The sequence below is a fragment of the Suricata suricatta genome, chromosome 11 (assembly GCF_006229205.1).
Source record: "Suricata suricatta isolate VVHF042 chromosome 11, meerkat_22Aug2017_6uvM2_HiC, whole genome shotgun sequence".
Taxonomy (NCBI): Eukaryota; Metazoa; Chordata; class Mammalia; order Carnivora; family Herpestidae; genus Suricata; species Suricata suricatta.
This window is the reverse complement of record NC_043710.1, coordinates 98,471,608-98,489,541: the sequence shown is the minus strand read 5'-3', so window position 1 is coordinate 98,489,541 and position 17,934 is coordinate 98,471,608. Positions and strand designations below refer to the sequence as shown.

General features: G+C 39.2%; 1 protein-coding gene across 1 annotated transcript in view; it reads left to right on the top strand.

Moving 5' to 3' along the window:
• GUCY1A2 (guanylate cyclase 1 soluble subunit alpha 2) overlaps positions 1 to 16,321 on the top strand; it is a 275,577-nt gene extending 259,256 nt beyond the window's left edge. The window contains exon 8 of the mRNA XM_029915681.1: positions 15,843 to 16,321. Within this exon, the coding sequence (XP_029771541.1) occupies positions 15,843 to 16,050 (208 nt within the window). The 3' untranslated portion in view covers positions 16,051 to 16,321. The remainder of the gene's footprint in view (positions 1 to 15,842) is intronic.
• Positions 16,322 to 17,934: the final 1,613 nt, after the last annotated feature.

Below are 17,934 nucleotides of genomic sequence, written 5' to 3'. Positions count from 1 at the left end.
TAAAACTTTTGAGTGTTTTGAATCCCTTGGTATTTAGTCTGTTAGATGGAGTTTTTAGGCTGTTAAAGGTCAGAATTGACAACGTTCACAGATCCAGTGGGGCAGAATCTTTTTTTTTTTAATTCAAGTTAGTTAACATAGAGTGCAGTCTTGGCTTTAGGAGGAGAACCCTGTGATTCATCTCTTACATATAACACTGAGTGCTCATCACAAGTGCCCTCCTTACTGCCCTTCGCTCACTTAGCCCAACCCCCCACTCACCTCTCTTTCAGCAACTCTCAATTTGTTCTCTATAATTAAGAGTTTTCTATGCTTTGCCTTCCTCTGTGTTTTTATCTTATCTTTCCTTCCCTTCTCCTGGGGTGGAATCACCTTAGCTATTTAGCATCCTGAAATTCATGAATTTAACAGACATATATTTGTTTTACCATTCAAAAAGGAAATGCATGCCAGAATGTACACGCTCTCAAAAGCACCAGGCATGCAGACTATGGAATCCATATAGTAAGCACACTTCACTTTGCTGTTAGCATTTAACTCAGGTTGTTTGCAGAAAAAAATGAGTCACAGCATCAGCATAGGGCTCTTTGCCCTATGTTTTCCAGGGGACATACAAGAAAACTATCCCTTTTGAGGATTAACTTGAACTAAAAACCCATACATTGATAATTCTATAGAATTACCACAAAATCTGCAACTTCAAGTGTTTGTGACCTTAAAATGCATACATATTTGGTGAAATCCTTCTTGGTTTATTTCCTAGTGAGCTGGATTCTTACTTTCCTTATTTGGACAAGAGTTTTATTTCCAGAGCATGAATTATTGAGTTTCAAGGGATTTTAGGCTATCTAGCTGACTCAATAACTATAGTTTCATTGGGCCTATCTTCAAACTGCATCAGATCTCAGAGCAAAGAGCAATGAAGCACAAAGCAAAAATACAGAGCAGACTTCCATTTCTTCCACTGACTTGGAAAGATGAATAGGAAAAATTCAGGACCTACAGAAGTCTTTAAAAAACACAAAGAATCCTCATCAGTTTTTATTTTCATTTTTCAGAACTGTCATACTTCTCCAGCACTCAAACACATAGTGTCTAATGCCGTCATAATAGAGTCCAGATATATTCCTTATCAAAAAGATATTCAGATGTATAAGATTGAATGCCTGACTTTATCATTAACTTTTTCTGAAACAATAGTAAAATAAGGTAAAGGTGTATAGGAAGTGCAGCCCTCTCCCAACATATGAGGAACAGAAGAGAACAAGATGGAAAGTGTATACGTGAGTGGTATTTGGCAAGTCTCAGATTCCGATGAAAAAGATACAGATAAGAAGCAACCATATTCACTCAAAATCTAGATATTGGCCAGTTCACTCACACACACATGCACACAAACACAGAGCGAGAAAAGGAACTAATGAGAGGATTAGTCTACCAAGTACAACATATAATAGAGAGCATTTCCAGAACAATACAGGAAGTAGAAACCACCCCAAGTATTTTAAGCAGGAAGAGATTTCATACAATGAATGATATATTTACAGAATCAATGAAAAGGGAAAAAGAGCAGATTCTAAACTGTATCTCAAAATGATGCCCCTAAAATGCAGAACTGGCTAGTTAGGCAGGCCCCTACCCCTGAGGTCACCACTAGAGCCATGGCCACTGCTGTACCTGCCTTGGAATCTCAAGAAACTGAAAAGTGGATACATTCCAGTGATTAGTAAATTAGATGAGAAAGTCACCAATAGGTGAGAAAAGCTCATTTTCTGAGAGTCAGGGAACTAGGAACCGGAGACATCTTCTACAAAAGTCTAATCTTGATAGTCCTTGTTAATAGCTACCAAAGAAAAATGGCGTCTACTTCACTTCTTCCACTCAGATAATGGGAAAATGCATCTAACTGCAAGAACCTAATAATCACACAGAAATAGTTGTAAGGAATTTGGGGTAGTCTAGTTTTCTAGCTAGCTAAGGATGTGCTTACCTGAAACTCCACCACTAAGAAAGGATAGAGTTGAGGGAACAAGTAACTTGAGAAGGATATCCAAGGCTTGAATTCCTTGAGATACTGAACCAAAATTATTCTAAATTTAGGCAGGTGAACATAGGGGTGTTAAGTAAAATCTATGTACTGAACAGCGATATTTCTAGCTCATCTCATCCATTCAGTTTTCAAAATGCTGGAAGCTAGGTGTAATGCAAAAGGCATATTTGCAACATTAGTACTTGGACAAATTAGCCCAAGGGAAAACCACTAAACATATTTATATTTGGGGAGCATAGTGACATGCTCAGAAGAAATCCACAATTTCACCTTCTCACTACATTTATGATAAAGCCTCCAATCAGATTTTAATGGCTCACAGTTAAATAGAAAGAGACTTTGAGGAATTAGTCATTTCTTGAATGTCTTCAATATGAAAGAGAAAGACCAAAATAAACAAGAAAACAGTTATTTAACATCCAGAGAAGTACAAACAATACAGAGAACAACTACCAAAACCAAAAATCAGTAAAAGGTTGACTAATATTGTCATAGGTTTCAGATGATAATTAAGAGCACAGCACAGTAAAAAAGAAACAATTCTATAGCATGAATGAGCTTTGGAAATTACAATGTGGTATATGAACTTTTAAAATTCTATAGAAGAATGAGAAGGTAATACTGAAAGCAATGTCATATAAGGTAGAAGAGAAAAATGAGCAAGTAGAAAGGAAAACAAATTGAAGAATCAATTACCAAGTCCAATATCTGACTAAGCAGAAGTCCAGAAAAATATACATACAGGAAAACCATAAGAAATTATCAAAGAATTAACAAACAAACAAACAAAACTCCCAGAACTAAAACACGTAACTTGCTATATTAAACGGTTCCACTAGGGGTCATTTTAATGATTTTAAGAAGATGCATCAATGGAGTTGTGGTCCAAGATGGTGACACAGAAAGACCTTAAACTCTCCTCCTCCATGGATGCACCAAACCTGCACCCATTTCTAGAGCAATTCCTCCTGAAGAGCTGAGGGATGACTGAACAGCTTCTGCACCACAGAAGCTAGACCACTTACTAAGACCACAGCAAGAGAAACAGAGACATAGTAATGAAGGGAAGGCCCACCTCCAACACTACCATTCACTGTGGGAAGGCATAGTACTGAAGAGACTGTGAGCAGACTTGTCTGCATTGGGGAAAATAAGAAAAGCCATAGCTTAAAACATAAACTAGTCTATAAAGGAAGCAGAACACAACCCAGACCCCTGCCATATGGTGGGGGAGCCACTGGGACTCTCCAGGTCAGAGGGGCTGATGAGGGCCACTGTTTGCATTCCTGCTCCAACTTCATGGCATGGACAGGAAAGAGTCTGGGTGTCATAGCCAACCTGCTGCTTCAGCTAGCCCTGATCCCTAGCCCACAACAGCCCCAGAGATCCTGGGACACAGGGAAAAAAACCACGGTTTCAAAGAACAACTAGAATATAAAGGATCCCACCCTAGACCATGGCCAGAGCTGCTGCTGGAACTCCCTCCAGGTAGAAGGGACTGGAAAATACCATGATTTACATGCTCACCCCCTCACACCCTTTGAGAGCAAAGACCAGAGCACTGTCCTGGCCTCCTTACCAGCCTACCACCTCAGTGACTCCTAGTCTCCCAGCCCACACCCACCAGCCTCACCTGTTCTACCCAGGCACCCCCACATGGCATACAACAGGACACCCTGGTCAGTGATCACTATAGCTCCAGCCATCTCACCAAGGTGACAGAGACGCAAAGCACACCATAACATTTTAGGTCCATAACACATTGGTCGCAGACAACTTCCAGGGTACCCCTAGTGTGGAGAGCCCAGAACCCCCTTATCCTTGCCTGTTTTGGCTCCAGCCAGCTGGCCAGAGGCCCTTGAGTGGAGTGTCCCCAGGACCCCCACCCCCACCCCTGCAACACACACCTGCCTCTGATGGATGGGTTCTACTAGGGCACCACTATGCAGAGCACAAAGGAAACCACCAGCCCACATCCATCTTGGCTCCAGCTATCCTACTAGGGTACCCCTAGTTCAAGGCACCCCAAGACCCTTGGTTTATACTCACTTCAGCTTCACGTGTCCTCCCAGGGGCCCACTGCATAGAAAGCCTCAGGTCCTCCCTGAGCAATGCCCACTTCAGCTCCAGTCATTCCTCCAGTGTGGCTTTAACTCAGAAAGCCTTGGTACTCCCAGCCCATGATGGAGTACCAGCTAGCCAAAGTCAGCAGGCACACATAGGGATTATAGGAGATGACCGTATAAACATCATTCTTTCAAGTTTAGAAGTACCAGTTCAGCCTTATTCATAAAACCAAACACAGGAAGTCAAGAAAAATGAAGAGACAGAGGAATATGCTTCACTTGAAAGAATAAAACAAGGAGAAAATAACTAAGTGAAATGGAGATAAGCAATCTCTCTGACAAAGAGTTCAAGGTATGTTCATAAAGTTGCTTATTGGACTGGAGAGAAGAGTGGATGAGCTCAGTGAGAACTCCAACAAAGTGATAGAAAATATAAAAAAGAACCACAGTTGAGAAATATAATAACTGAAATGAAAAATATACCAGAAGCAATCAATAGGGATTTAGAGGAGGCAGAAAAACAGATCAACAATCTGGAAGACAGGGCAATGGAAAGCATCCAAGCCAAACAGCAAAAAGCAAAATGAATTTAAAAAATGAAGAGAGATTAAGCATTTCTTGGACAACATGAAGCTAAAAAACATTTGCATTAGAGAGGTTCACAGAGAAGAAAGGGGCAAAAAACTTTGATGAAGTAATAGTGAAAAACTTCCCTAATTTATATCTAGGTTCAGGAAGCACAGAGAGTTCTAAACCAGATGAACCCAAGGAGGACCACACCATGATTAAAGGCAGAAAAGCAACTAGATATGTACTATGAAAAGAGTATTGGGGCACCTGCGTGGCTCAGTCAGTGAAGCAGCCAACTTTGGCTCAGGTCAGGATCTTGCAGTTTATGTGTTCGAGCCCCACATCAGGGTCTGTGCTGACAGCTCAGAGCCTGGAGCCTGCTTTGGATTCTGCGTCTCCCTCTCTCTCTGACCCTCCCCCTCTCATTCTCTGTTTCCCTCTGTCTCAATAATAAATAAAACCTTGATAAAAATTTAAAAAAAGAGTATAAGCCTACATTCTACATGCCAAGATTGATTCCGAATACAAACAGAAATAAAGGATTTCCCAAACAAAACCTAAAGGACTTCATCACTAAATATGCCTTAGCAGAAAAGTTAAAACTGGCCTATTTAAGTGGGAGGGAAAAAAGCCATAATTAGAAATAAAAAAATTGTTGGGGCATCTAGATGGCTCAGTCAGTTAAGGATTCAACTTTGGCTCAGGTCATGATCTAGTGGTTTATGAGTTCGAGCCCCATGTTGGGCTCTGGGCGGACAGTTCAGAGCCTGCATTGTAATATTATCTCCCTCTCTCTGCCCCTCCTTGGTTCTCTCTCTCTCTCAAAAATAAATAAGCATTACAAAAATTTAAAAAAAAGAAAATTATGAAAGCAAAAATTCTATGATGAAAGTAAACAGAGTAAAAATCTTAGAACAATCACTTATAAAGCTACTATGAGGGTTAAAAATGGAAGTAGTAAAACCAATTACATCAAAAAAGTTAAGGGGACTCACAAAATAAGATGTAAAATATGACAACATAGACCTGAACTGTAGAGATGGATAGTAAAAATGAAGTTCTTTTAGGATGTGTTCAAACTTAATATAGACTATTAGGATGTTATATATATGGGTTACCTCATGGGGACCACAAAACAAAAACCTATAGTAGACAAAAAAAGAAAGAAAGCCAAGCATAATACTAAGGTAGTCATCATTCATAAGGAAGGGGAACTAAAGAAGGAACAATAACCCCAGAAAACAATTAACAAAATGCCAGTAAGTATATATTTAACAATTATTACTTTAAATGTAAAAGTGCTCCAATCAAAACACATAGGGTAACAGAATAGATGGAAATATGAGACACTTCTATCTATATGCTGCCTACAGCAGACTCACTTCAGACCTAAAAACATATATGGACTGAAAGTAAAGGGATGGTGCAAACAGTAGCAAAGAAAAGCTAGGGTAGCAAACCTTTTATCAGACCAAGTAGACTTTAAAACAAAGATTGTGTCAAGAGACAAAGGAGGATGCTACATAATGATAAAGGGAGCATCCCAATAAAAAAATAAAACAATTTTAATATCTATGCACCCAACAATGGAATACCTAAATACATAAAGCAAGTATTAACAGACATAAACAGAGAAATTGATCATAATGCAATAATAGTATGAGATTTCAATACCCCACTTACATCAATTCACAGATTATCCAAACAGAAAGTCATTAAGGAAACAGTGTCTTTGAATGATATTTTAGACCAAATGGACTTAACATATATCCAGAACGTTCTGTCCAAAACAACAGAATACACATTCTTTTCAAGTGCATATGGACCATTTTCCAAGACAGATCACATGTTAAGCCCCAAAACAACTCACAATAAGTTTTTTAAAACTGAAATTGTACCAACCACCTTTCCAGATCACAATCCTGGGAAACTAGAAATCAATTACAAGAGAAAACTGGAAAAATACATAAATGAGGATGCTAAACATCATGCTATTAAACAACCAATGCATGAGCCAAAAAAAAAAAAAAAATATATATATATATATATGTGTTTATATCACAGAGGAAACTAAAAAATACATGGAGATAAGTGAAAATACAATGGTCCAAAATCTGTGGGATGAAGTACAAGCAGTTCTAAGAGGGAGATTAATAGTTAATCAGGCCTACTTCAAGAAATAAGAAAAATCTCAAATGATCTAAGCTTACTAACCTTAAAAAAAAAAATGAGAAAGAACTAACAGAGCCCAGTGTTAGTAGAAGAAAGTAAATAAAAGAGAAGTGAAAATAAGATAAAACAGAGACTAAATAACAATAGAAAAGATCAATGGAAACAAGAGTTTGTTCTTTGAGAAAATTATCAAAAGTGATAAAGCTTTGGCTTGATTCCTCATCAACAAGAAAAGAGAGAGGAAATAAATAGATCTGAAATGAAGAGAAGAATCTACACCATAGAAACACAAAGGAATATAAGGGATTACTATGAAAAAGTATATGCTAATGAATTGCACAATTTCAAAGAAATGGCTAAATTCTTAGGAACAGACAATCTTCAGAGGGAATGAGGGAGAAACAGAAAATCTGAACAGGATCAATTACTAGTAACAAAAGTGAATTGGTAGTCGAAAAACTGTCACAGAAGTCAAGGACCAGATAAGTTCTACCCAACACTTAAGAAGAAGTAATACCAATTTTCCTCAACTGATCCAAAAAATATAAGACAAAACTTCCAAACACATTTTACGAAGCCAGCATTACCCTGATAACAAAACCAGGAAAAGATACCACAAAAAAAACCGGAGGATTATAGGCCACTATGCCTGATGGACATAGATGTAAAAATCCTCAGCAAAATATCAGCAGACTGCATTCAACAATACAATAAAAAAACCATTAACCATGATCAAGTAAGCTTTATTCTGGGGTACAAGGGTGATGTAGTACCTGCAAATGAATTGATACATTATGGTAACAAAATGAAGGATAAAAATCTTATGTTCATCTTAGTAGATGCAAAAAAAAAAAAAAAAAGTCATGTGACAAAATCCAACATACTTTCATGATAAAAATGCTCAACAAAGTGGGTTATCAGAGGGAAATCCTTCAACCTTGTAAGAGTCAGGTGTGGCAAACCCACAGGTAGTATATGCTCAATAAGGAAAAACTGAGAGCCTTTTCTTTAAGACCAGGGATAACACAAAGATGTCCATTCTCATCACTTCTATTCAACATAGTACTGAGAGTTCTAGTCACAATAGTTACATAAGAAAAATAAATAAAAGGCATCTAAACTGATAAGGAGCAAAACTGTCACTATTTGCAGATGACATGATACAGACAAAATATAGAAAACTTTAAAGTCACTACTAGATAAGTGTTAGAAGTAATAAATAAATTTAATAACATTGCAAGATACAAAACTGAGAATTCACTTGCATTTTTATACACTAATAATGAAGTAGGAGGAAGAGAACGTAAGAAAATTCCATTTACAGTGGCACCAAAAATGAATAAAATACCTAGGAATAAATTGAACCAAGGAGTTGAAAGACCTGTCCCCAACAACTGTAAAAGATTAATGAAAGCAACTGAAGAGGACACAAAGAAATCAAAAGACATATGATGCTTATAGATTGGAACAATAAATATTGTTGAAAAATCCATACTGCACAAAGCATTCTGTATTTTCAGTCAGTACCTGTGGAAATGCCAATAGCATTTTCCAAAGAACTGAACAAATAACTCGAAAATTTGTATGAAACTACAAAAGACCCTGAATAGCTGAGGCAATCTTGAGAAAGAAGAACAAAGCTGGAGGGATCACAGTCGGAGATTTCAAGGTGTACTACAAAGCTACCATAATGAAAACTGCGTATGGCACTCGCACAAAAATAGACACATAGATCAAGGGAATAAATAGAATAGAGACTAGAAATAAACCCATACTTATAGTGTCAATCTACAACAAAGGACACAAGAATACAGAATGGGGAAATCTCTTCAATAAATGGTGTCAGGAAAACTGGATGTACCTACAAAAGGAAACTGGACCACTTTCTTACATCATCCCCCAAAATAAACTAAAATTGGAATAGAGACCTAAATGTGGGACCTGAGATCATAAAACTCTTACATGAAAACATGGGCAGTAATCTTTTTGACATGAATGTTAGCAACATTTTTCTAGATATGTCTCCTCAGACAAAGGAAACAAAAGCAAAAATAAACTGTTAAGACTACACCAAAATACATAGCTTTCACACAGTGAAATAAACCACCAACCAAACAAAAAGGCAACCTACTGAATGGAAGAAGATATTTGCAAATGACATATCCAACAACGGCTAATATCCAAAATTTATAAAGACCTCTTAACAGCAAAAAACAAAACAAAACAAAAAACAAGCAGTCTGACTTAAAACAGTGCAGAGGACCTACTCTGACATTGTTTTTAAAGAAAGAGATTCCAACAGACATGAGAAGATGCTGAACATCACTAATCATCAGGAAAATGCAAATCAAAACCTGAATCAGTTATTGCCTTACACCTTTGCGAATAGCTTGTTTCACAAAGAGAAGAAATAACAAGAGTTTGTGAGGACGTGGAGATAAAGAACTGTGTGCACTGTTTATGGGGATGTAAACCGGTGCATTCCGTGTAGTATATATACTGTACATCCTCTGTACTCTATCAGTAGAGGGGTTTCTCCAAAAACTAAAACTACAAGTACTATATGATCCAGTAATTCCACTATTGGCTATTTACCCAAAGAAAACAAAAATACTAGTTCATAAAGATATCTGGACCCCTGTTTTTTTGCAGCATTATTTACATTAGTCAAGTTATGGAAGCACCCTTAGGGGCCATAGATGAAAGGGTAAAGAATTTGTGGTATATTTTAAAAAAATGGAATGTTACTCAACCATAAAAAAGAATGCGTTCTTACCATTTGTGATAACAATGAATGGACATAGGGGGCATCATGCTAAGTGAAGTCCATCAGTCAGAGAACGACAAATACCATATGACTTCACTTCTGTGTGGAATCTAAAAACTGAAACAAGTGAACAAAGATAAAAAGCAGGATCCATAAATGTGGAAAGCCATCTGGTAGTTGCCATAGAGGAGGGGACTGGCAAAAAGGGGTGCAGGGGAGTGGGAGGTGCAGACTTTCACTCATGCAATAGTCATGGAGGTACAAGGGCCTGCAGTCAGTGGCCCTGGAGCTGTGCTTCTGGTGACAGACAGCAGCGACACTTGTGCTCAGCGCAGGCTAAATTGTACAGTTTTCCAGTCACTGTGTTGTGCACCTGAAACTCTTACATTGTGGCAACTATACTTAAAGAGAGAGAGAGAGAAAGAGGGAGAGAGGGAGAGAAAGGCAGCCGGGTGTTTGAGAGGGTGAAGCATCTTGTCGTGAGATCAAGCCCCGGGTTGGGCTCTCCACTGACAGTTCAGAGTCTGCTTGGGATTCTCTATCTCTCTCTGTCTCTCTCTCTCTCTCTCTGTCTGTCTCTCTCAATCTCTCTCTTTGCTCCTCCCCTGCTCATGGTCTCTCTCTTGCTCTCTCAAAATAAAATTTTAGTTAAATAATTTTTAAAAAACAAGGAGAGAAAAAGATACATTGAGATATATTATCCTTAATTTTCCTAACACCAGAGATAGAATGATGATGACGAGAAAGATTTATCAACATCAAGGAGAAAATTGATATGCACCGGAGTAGAAAACAGAACGAAATCTGAGTTTCTAGCAGCAAATTCTGAGGGGAACTAATTTCCAAACAAGAATTTAATGCCTAATGAAACCAACCAAACGGAGAGTTAGACATTTCAGACATCCAACATCTTTCAAAGGTCACTGTGCAGATACTCTTCCTAGCCCTCAGCTCTGAGAGATGCAGCTTATGTTACCCTATCTTGCCTTGGTCTTACAGCCCCTTTCGGTGAGTGGGAGCACGGTAATAGACTAGGTAGTGACCACTCTGGTAGGCATTCTGAATGCTCAGCGTCTCAGAGCTCTCTGCACATTACATGGATCTTTTCAGCTGTTGAAACGATGATTTTCTAATCTCACAGGAGGACTTCAAACAAGCAGGTCTTAGATGACTGCATATACTAGCCAGCCAGTCACTAGTATGGTCAGTCACTGTAGAGGCTGCAACTGCTGGTATTAATCCCAGCAGGTTAGTTCTGTCTGTGGGTGGTCCACAGTGTCCACTCGGCTAAACCAAAACAAAAATATAATCAACCACTTTATAGAATGGTATTTTCAGCAAAAATAAAAATTCTTTCTTCTTCTCAGTCCTCTCCTGCCCCCTAATTAATACGATCAGAAGTAGAAATGCACTGGCTCAGCTCCCAGCTCATAGAAGGCATTGAATATACTAACTTTTGACTGGCTGACTGCTGAATTCACTGACCAAAGACTGCCTGAAGTCTGGCTCGAGAATTACATGACTGGTTATCTTTCCTCATAATAGGGTCTAGAGAATTATGGGAAATACACAGAGCAAGTGGCCATAGTTCACAATGAAATCAATATATATAATTGAAGAAAAGTATCTAGAAGTGTATAGAAGAATGAAAGAACAAATTCTGACCTTAGCCTATAGAAGTACCAAGCTGTACTTTATATAAGCTAATTTAAGTATGATCTGCACAAGTTAGTAAGTCCGAGAATAAGTTGCCTGAAATGTCATAGTTACAGTTCTATTACCTATTAAAAACTCTGAGTCCTGTGTTAAAATGCAAATTACATTTAGGTCATTTGGACCTCAGTGTGGATAAGTTTCAGGTCCATTTACAGGATAGAATATAGGAAAGAACACAAAGCTTGATGTGGTCAGAGATGTGCAAATAAGAACTGAGCAAATCAGAGAAGGCTTCATTTTCCTAACGGTGAGGGAGCAGCTCCATGGACCTCCATGGTATCCAGCGCCTCTCACATTTGGGGGCCATCCAGTGATTCAAAGCAGCAATATATTCTCATCTTGAAAATCAATTTGTAGGAGAAACTTTGTTGAGAGAGGATAAATAGTGACAGGTAGGTGAACTAGAATTTGTGTACCTTCCAAATACTTATTAAACACGTTGCCAAGACCCCCAGGTTGTATATCAACCAGCTGGGGATTACAGCAGGGGATGAATTTAGATTTGTGTGGCCTCTAAGCTTCCATATCAGTCCCGAGTTGCTGAAGAAATGGATTCTTAGGCAGAGTGTTAGAGCTGGCCCAGGGACTTGGACTTAATAAAGCATTTCAGAGAGGATCAGAAGTTCTGGAGCGATCAGTGTATAAATTCCTAATCCCTGTATACACATTTGAGCATTTATTCAGCACCATGACTCATCATCGCCAGGCATGCTGTGTGAAATGTTTCCCCTGACCTCCCACACAGACCCACTAGGAACTCATTCAGATTGTCCTGTTGGAAATCATCTCAATATTTCACTTCAGCATTCATTTATACAAAAGCTGCTAAATCCTTGATATTGTAGGAGCTTGGATCAATTTACCCTTATGCGCTCTCATTCATGTCATTGAAATTTAAACCTGTACTGAGTTTATTAATCCAAAATATTTAGTTGGAGAAGAATAAAGCCCCGTAACAGCTGCTGTCTTTGTGATTTTTTAGCACAGCAAATAAGAGACGTATTTAAAATGTCAAGAGATCAATTCATTGTGAAGAGTTTCCTACCAAAGTGCAGTGAATTATTTAAAAGCACTGCCTCTAAAGCAGCTAGTGACCACCTTCATCATTTACAAGTACTTTCATAGATGTAAACTCAGTGTTATTTTTCATTGTCAGAAATCTTAGTTACAGCAAAATATAGAGACCTTGGTGAGTCAAATAGAGCATGAAAAAAAATAGAGGACAATGTATGTAAAGAGAAGAAAATAGCTCATGTGGAGTCCTATCTATTGCAGGGGCCTTAATGAGACTTGGTTGGGGTTGTGGCTCTATTTTATGATTGGTAGAGGTAAACCTTTTTGCTCTGGCTCTTAACTTTTGTACTAAGATCCAAAGTCATCATCTCTCTAATGACCCTGTAGAATTTCCTCCTTTGGATTTTATCCTGTGTTTTACTATAGACTACCTTGCACTGCTGCTAGTTTGTTTCTATCAGTATTTCTTGCTTGTAAACTCTATGTTAACGTGTTCTGGGTATTCCCACTTCCTCTCATCCATTCACAGGACCACTTTAATGGTCCTGTGACCAATAACGCTATAGTGTGTCACCAGCACGTAACACATTTGATGGTTGATACCCAAATGTTTCACATTGATGACCATTCTATTTCAGCTAAGCAAAATTATTGTGGAATTCAATCTAAACTACTGTTTAGGGAATCTTACATTTTATTTCTGAAGTGACTGGTTATATATTGTATGTAAAGAAAATTGACATCTGTAAAAACAAAAAGAAAGCAGAAAGTACCAACAACTTCCATTGTGATTGTCAGTAATGCCTTGCCAAATCTCAGTTTAATTGTTTTATCATGGAAAGCTATCTTAGTGTAGTCTTTTTTTTTTTTTTTTTTTTTTTAGTTTATTTAGTTTGAGAGAGACAGAGAGTGAGCATGAGTTGGAGAGGGGCAGAGAGAGAGAATTTTAAGCAGGAATCCAGCCCAGAGCCCTAAGCAGGGCTTGAACCCACAGATTGTGAGATCATGACCTGAAATCAAGAGTTGGGCTTCACTGACTGAGCCCCCCAAGTGCCCTATCTTAGCATAGTGTTTATTGTAGGGCTGAGCTTACTTAGGAGTTAAGAAATCTGAATTCTAGTTCCAAGGCCACTGCTGTCTTATTTCTTAAGACATTAATTTAGAGTGATTGAGCAAATCACCCTAATTGAATCTGGATTTGCTTTTACCATAACTTTGTCAGAGAAGAGCATGTTTAGACTCTGTATCGGGTTATTGTGAATGAGGACAAAAGAGTGAAAGAATTCTGAAATGTTAGAAAGAGCCTCATTTTGTTATATTCCAGCTTAGTATAGTCACTGTATAATATTTTTAAAGAAATGGTCAATTAAAACTTACAAATCCTTGGGGCACCTGGGTGGCTCAGTCTGTTGAGCATCCCACTTTGGCTTAGGTCATGATCTCACAGTTCAAGCCCCACGTCAGGCTCTGTGCTGACACCTCAGAGCCTGGAGCCTGCTTTGGATTCTGTGTCTCCCTCTTTCTCTCCTATTTAAGGGACACCTGGGTGGCTCAGTCGGTTAAGCCTCCGGCTTCGGCTCAGGTCAGATCTCACATTCGTGGGTTCGAGCCCCTCGTTGGACTCTGTGCTGACAGCTAGCTCAGAGCCTGGAGCCTGCTTCCGGTTCTGTGTCTCCTTCTCTCTCTGCCCCTCCCCCTCTCATGCTCTGTCTCTCTGTGTATCAAAAATAAATTTAAAAACATTAAAAAAAAAGAATTCTTAGTACTATCAATTTGTTATTTTCAGGTATTTTATCTATTAAACATCCCAGAATTTTTTTTCCCTCTCAGAGTGAAGATGATGATCCGTGATGATGATTATCCTACCTTCTCCTGTACTTCATTCTCCCTGCACTCATGCCTTTTCACCCCTGCAGTCTACCACAGCTGGTCCTTGTACTTGACCCAGCTTTTACACTGTGTACCTGGGATCTGCTCTCACCATTCACCTGGCTCTGGAAAATGAGCTGTTTTTAGGAAAGGGGTGATGCTGGGTTTGGCTCCACTGTGCCTTCCGAAAAAAGACCACGTGCTTTGTTTAGGATTTCAAACTCTTGTCTTACCCTACCATGTCAGGCTTCGCTCTCTTTCCTCATTATGTAATGCCATCAAATGGTTGGAAATGCATTGATACTGATTATATGTTTCTCTATTACTGTGGGCTTTGCTTTTCGGTCTTTATTTTCTCCTTTTATTCCTTGTTTCCATCTCTGTTGACAAAACTTGGTTTTCTACTCATGATCATAGTCACAAGAGTGCCTAGGAGATTTTTCTCAGGCAATAAGAAGCAACCTAGGAGGGCTGTTGAGTTATATTGAATGTCTGGGCCACACCTTTAGGTCTGGGTATCAAACCTAACATTTCATTTACCTGGACAAAAGTAAGTCTCTGGTGTTCATGTACTAGAAATTACTAAGTGTGACTGGAAGAGTCACACTGTCTGACCAGTAGATGCTGGAGTTCACAAAACATGTATTGCTAAAGGTCAGTAACCTACTACTGCAGGCATTTGAAGTCATGAATGCTCTGCAGTGCTAAGTAGCTGGTGAGTTTGACACATGGGACACACATTTAAAGCCTGTAGAGAATGTATAAAATATAAGAGGAGTGCTCCAGAATTTAGGCAGGTTTTAAAACCAGAAAGGGTAAACCCTACATGTTTGAATAAGAGTTTGTATTATACATGGGGAACCTGGGTGGCTCAGTCAGTTGAGTGTCCAACTTTTGATTTTGGCTCAGGTCATGATCTCACAGTTGTGGGACTGAGCCCTCGAGGTGGGCCCTGTGCTGACTGTGGAGCCTGAATGGGCTTCTCTGTCTCTCTCTCTCTGTCTTTGCCCCTTCCCTACTTATGTGCATGCACAAGTGCTCTCAAAATAAATAAACATTTTTTTTTAATTTGCATTGTACAGTTTTGTAAAGAAAACTTTAGCCTTTTGTTTAGGAAAAAAATCAAATTTGAAAAATATTTTCAAGTAGGACCAGAAACAGCAATTTTTTAAATTTTTTTCCCCATAATATTTTATTGTCAAATTGTTTTCCATACAACACCCAGTGCTCTTCCCCTTAAGTGCCCTCCACCATCACCACCACCTCTTTTCCCCCCTCCCCCTTCCCCCTCAACCCTCAGTTCATTCTCAGCATTCAATAGTCTCTCAAGTTTTGCATCCCTCTCACTCCCCAACTCTCTCTCCCTCCTCCACTCCTCCTGGTTCTCCATTAGGTCTCTCTTGTTTTCCTGCTAGACCTAACATGAAGGTATCTTTCCTGAGAAACAATGTTTCCTGGCATTTGAACATTAGGAAGACCACATTTATACAAAGAAATAGTGGTGTCAACATGAGTCTGGTCATGGGTAGGCTTCATGAGCCTTTAAATTTTCTGTTTATTCTCTCTCCTCCTGCCTATTTGAACTATTAGATTCACATTATCTGTATTTTCTTCTTAGATTATTAAAACGGGAAGAAAGTTTCACATTCATTCCTCGGTCCCGTGAAGAGCTTCCAGATAACTTTCCAAAGGAAATCCCTGGGATCTGCTATTTCCTGGAGGTAAGGACTGGTCCTAAGCAGCCAAAGCCTTCTCTTTCTTCATCCAGAATCAAGAAAGTTTCCTACAACATCGGCACCATGTTCCTCCGGGAGACAAGCCTCTGAGACCTTCAGCGGATCAAAGACTTCTCCACAAAGCACAAGCCCAGAACATGGGTCATGAAGGGGAAATGGAAAGAGATTCTTTCTCTTCTACTGATTTGCTGAGAACAGCAGCAGAATTTCTGTGTTATGTTAGGCAATAATCCTAGAAAAAGGTGGGTGATGACTGTCATTAAAAAAAAAATTGGGAGGGAATAAGAGGTGTCCATCCATATGAGTGCTTTTGGTCATATATATATTTTAATCACAAATACGGGCCCCCTTTCAAAACTAACCAATAAATAGATTCTGTGTTTTCTTGTTCGTCACACATACAGGTATCTTTCCCTATATATTTGTATCACTTTTGAAAGCCAGTTTTGATGATCAGTTCCTACATTTAGTGAGTCGGTATGTGAGGAATATTTTCTAATTTTGTTTTCCCGAACTGACATTTCATACGTACATCATAGCACTGTGGTCTCCTTCCCGGCAGGAAGAACTGTAACTTCGCAAAATATTTTAGGGATATTACCTATTTTTATACATCTCTCTTCTGCTGGATAATTCCATTTCACACACAACACTATTCAATTTTCACAATCTGCTACTGTGTAGTTGGTATATTATGTAACTGTAACCTATTAATCAAATGTAGTTTTGCTTCTTTAGACAGATTAGTGCTTGGACTGAGAAATATAACGGGATTTCAGATGCTGAGAAAGTCTGCTTAGTAAATGTATCTCTTAGATTTAATACATGTAGCATGGAATACAGAGGAAATAAAGTTCCCCAACAACCGATTTCTCTGTAACTAGGATCACAGAAAAGTCTTTTTGCCATCTTCTAATGAATGTCGGTTAAAATGAAATGCTTTGCTGCATTGGACCCTTTGCAACTTAGTGCTTATAAATCTTTGTAGCTTGTGCTCCGGGCTTGAGGGCAGTTTCCTAAGCAGCTTCCTGCTACAGAACTTGCGAGTACCCTCCCCCAGCTCCCCACCCCCACCCCAGCTGGCCTGCTGATGCCTCCTAAGCCTACCTGCCATTCTTGGGAGCAAATTCCTCAACCCTGGCGTTAGTAACAAGGAGGTAGTAGGGACATTTTGCCAACGATGCTGTTTCTTCTTGCCAAATAAGCCAGTGGGGGAAAAAAGCTGTATTTCATAGCTTTGAGACTTCAAAAAACAAGAGTTTTTCTTCTACAGTTTGATTGATGGGAGTCTTCAGTTCAGTGACTCCCCTTGGTGAACGCTGAAGTAGGTCTAGCCTCGGGCCCAGTAGTCACCATCGTGACAGACAGGCTTCCATTGCACGTGGTGCCACATGGGGAGCTGCTCCCACGAATCAACACTGCATGGAAACATTATCGCAGACTCGCCCTGGAATTAGGAGCACGGCATGGCCAGAGTTTCCCTCTTTTGGCTCAAATATAAAACCCAAGTTTCTGTTGAGGTTAATGAGCTGGAGACATTGGTTTCATTGAAACCTTGAAGTGGCTCTTTCTTCCTCCAGACGGGATCCTCATAGATGGCTTATGTCTACTGAATAGAATTCATTTCTTGTTCTAGTCAGGCATTTGGCTGCATTATGATTTGCTTACAACCTAACACAGCTAAGGAGCATATTAACTAGTGTCCAGTGTAGCCTGGGAGGCTTATTAGTATTTTTAAGTTCTAAGTGTGTAGTTAGAAAACATTTACAGATATGCAAAGCTTTTGTTAGAACGGTAATCACTTTTGTAATTGTTTGCACCCCAAAATTTATGGAGACCCTAGGGCAGCACTTTGTGTGGAGACAGGATCTAGACCCTGAGCTCCCTGTCCCTCTCCTCCCGGGGCCTGGTAGTTCTGTGTTTTGAACAACATGGAGGCCAGAAGGTTTGGGCATTTAAGGGGGTTGTGTAGGC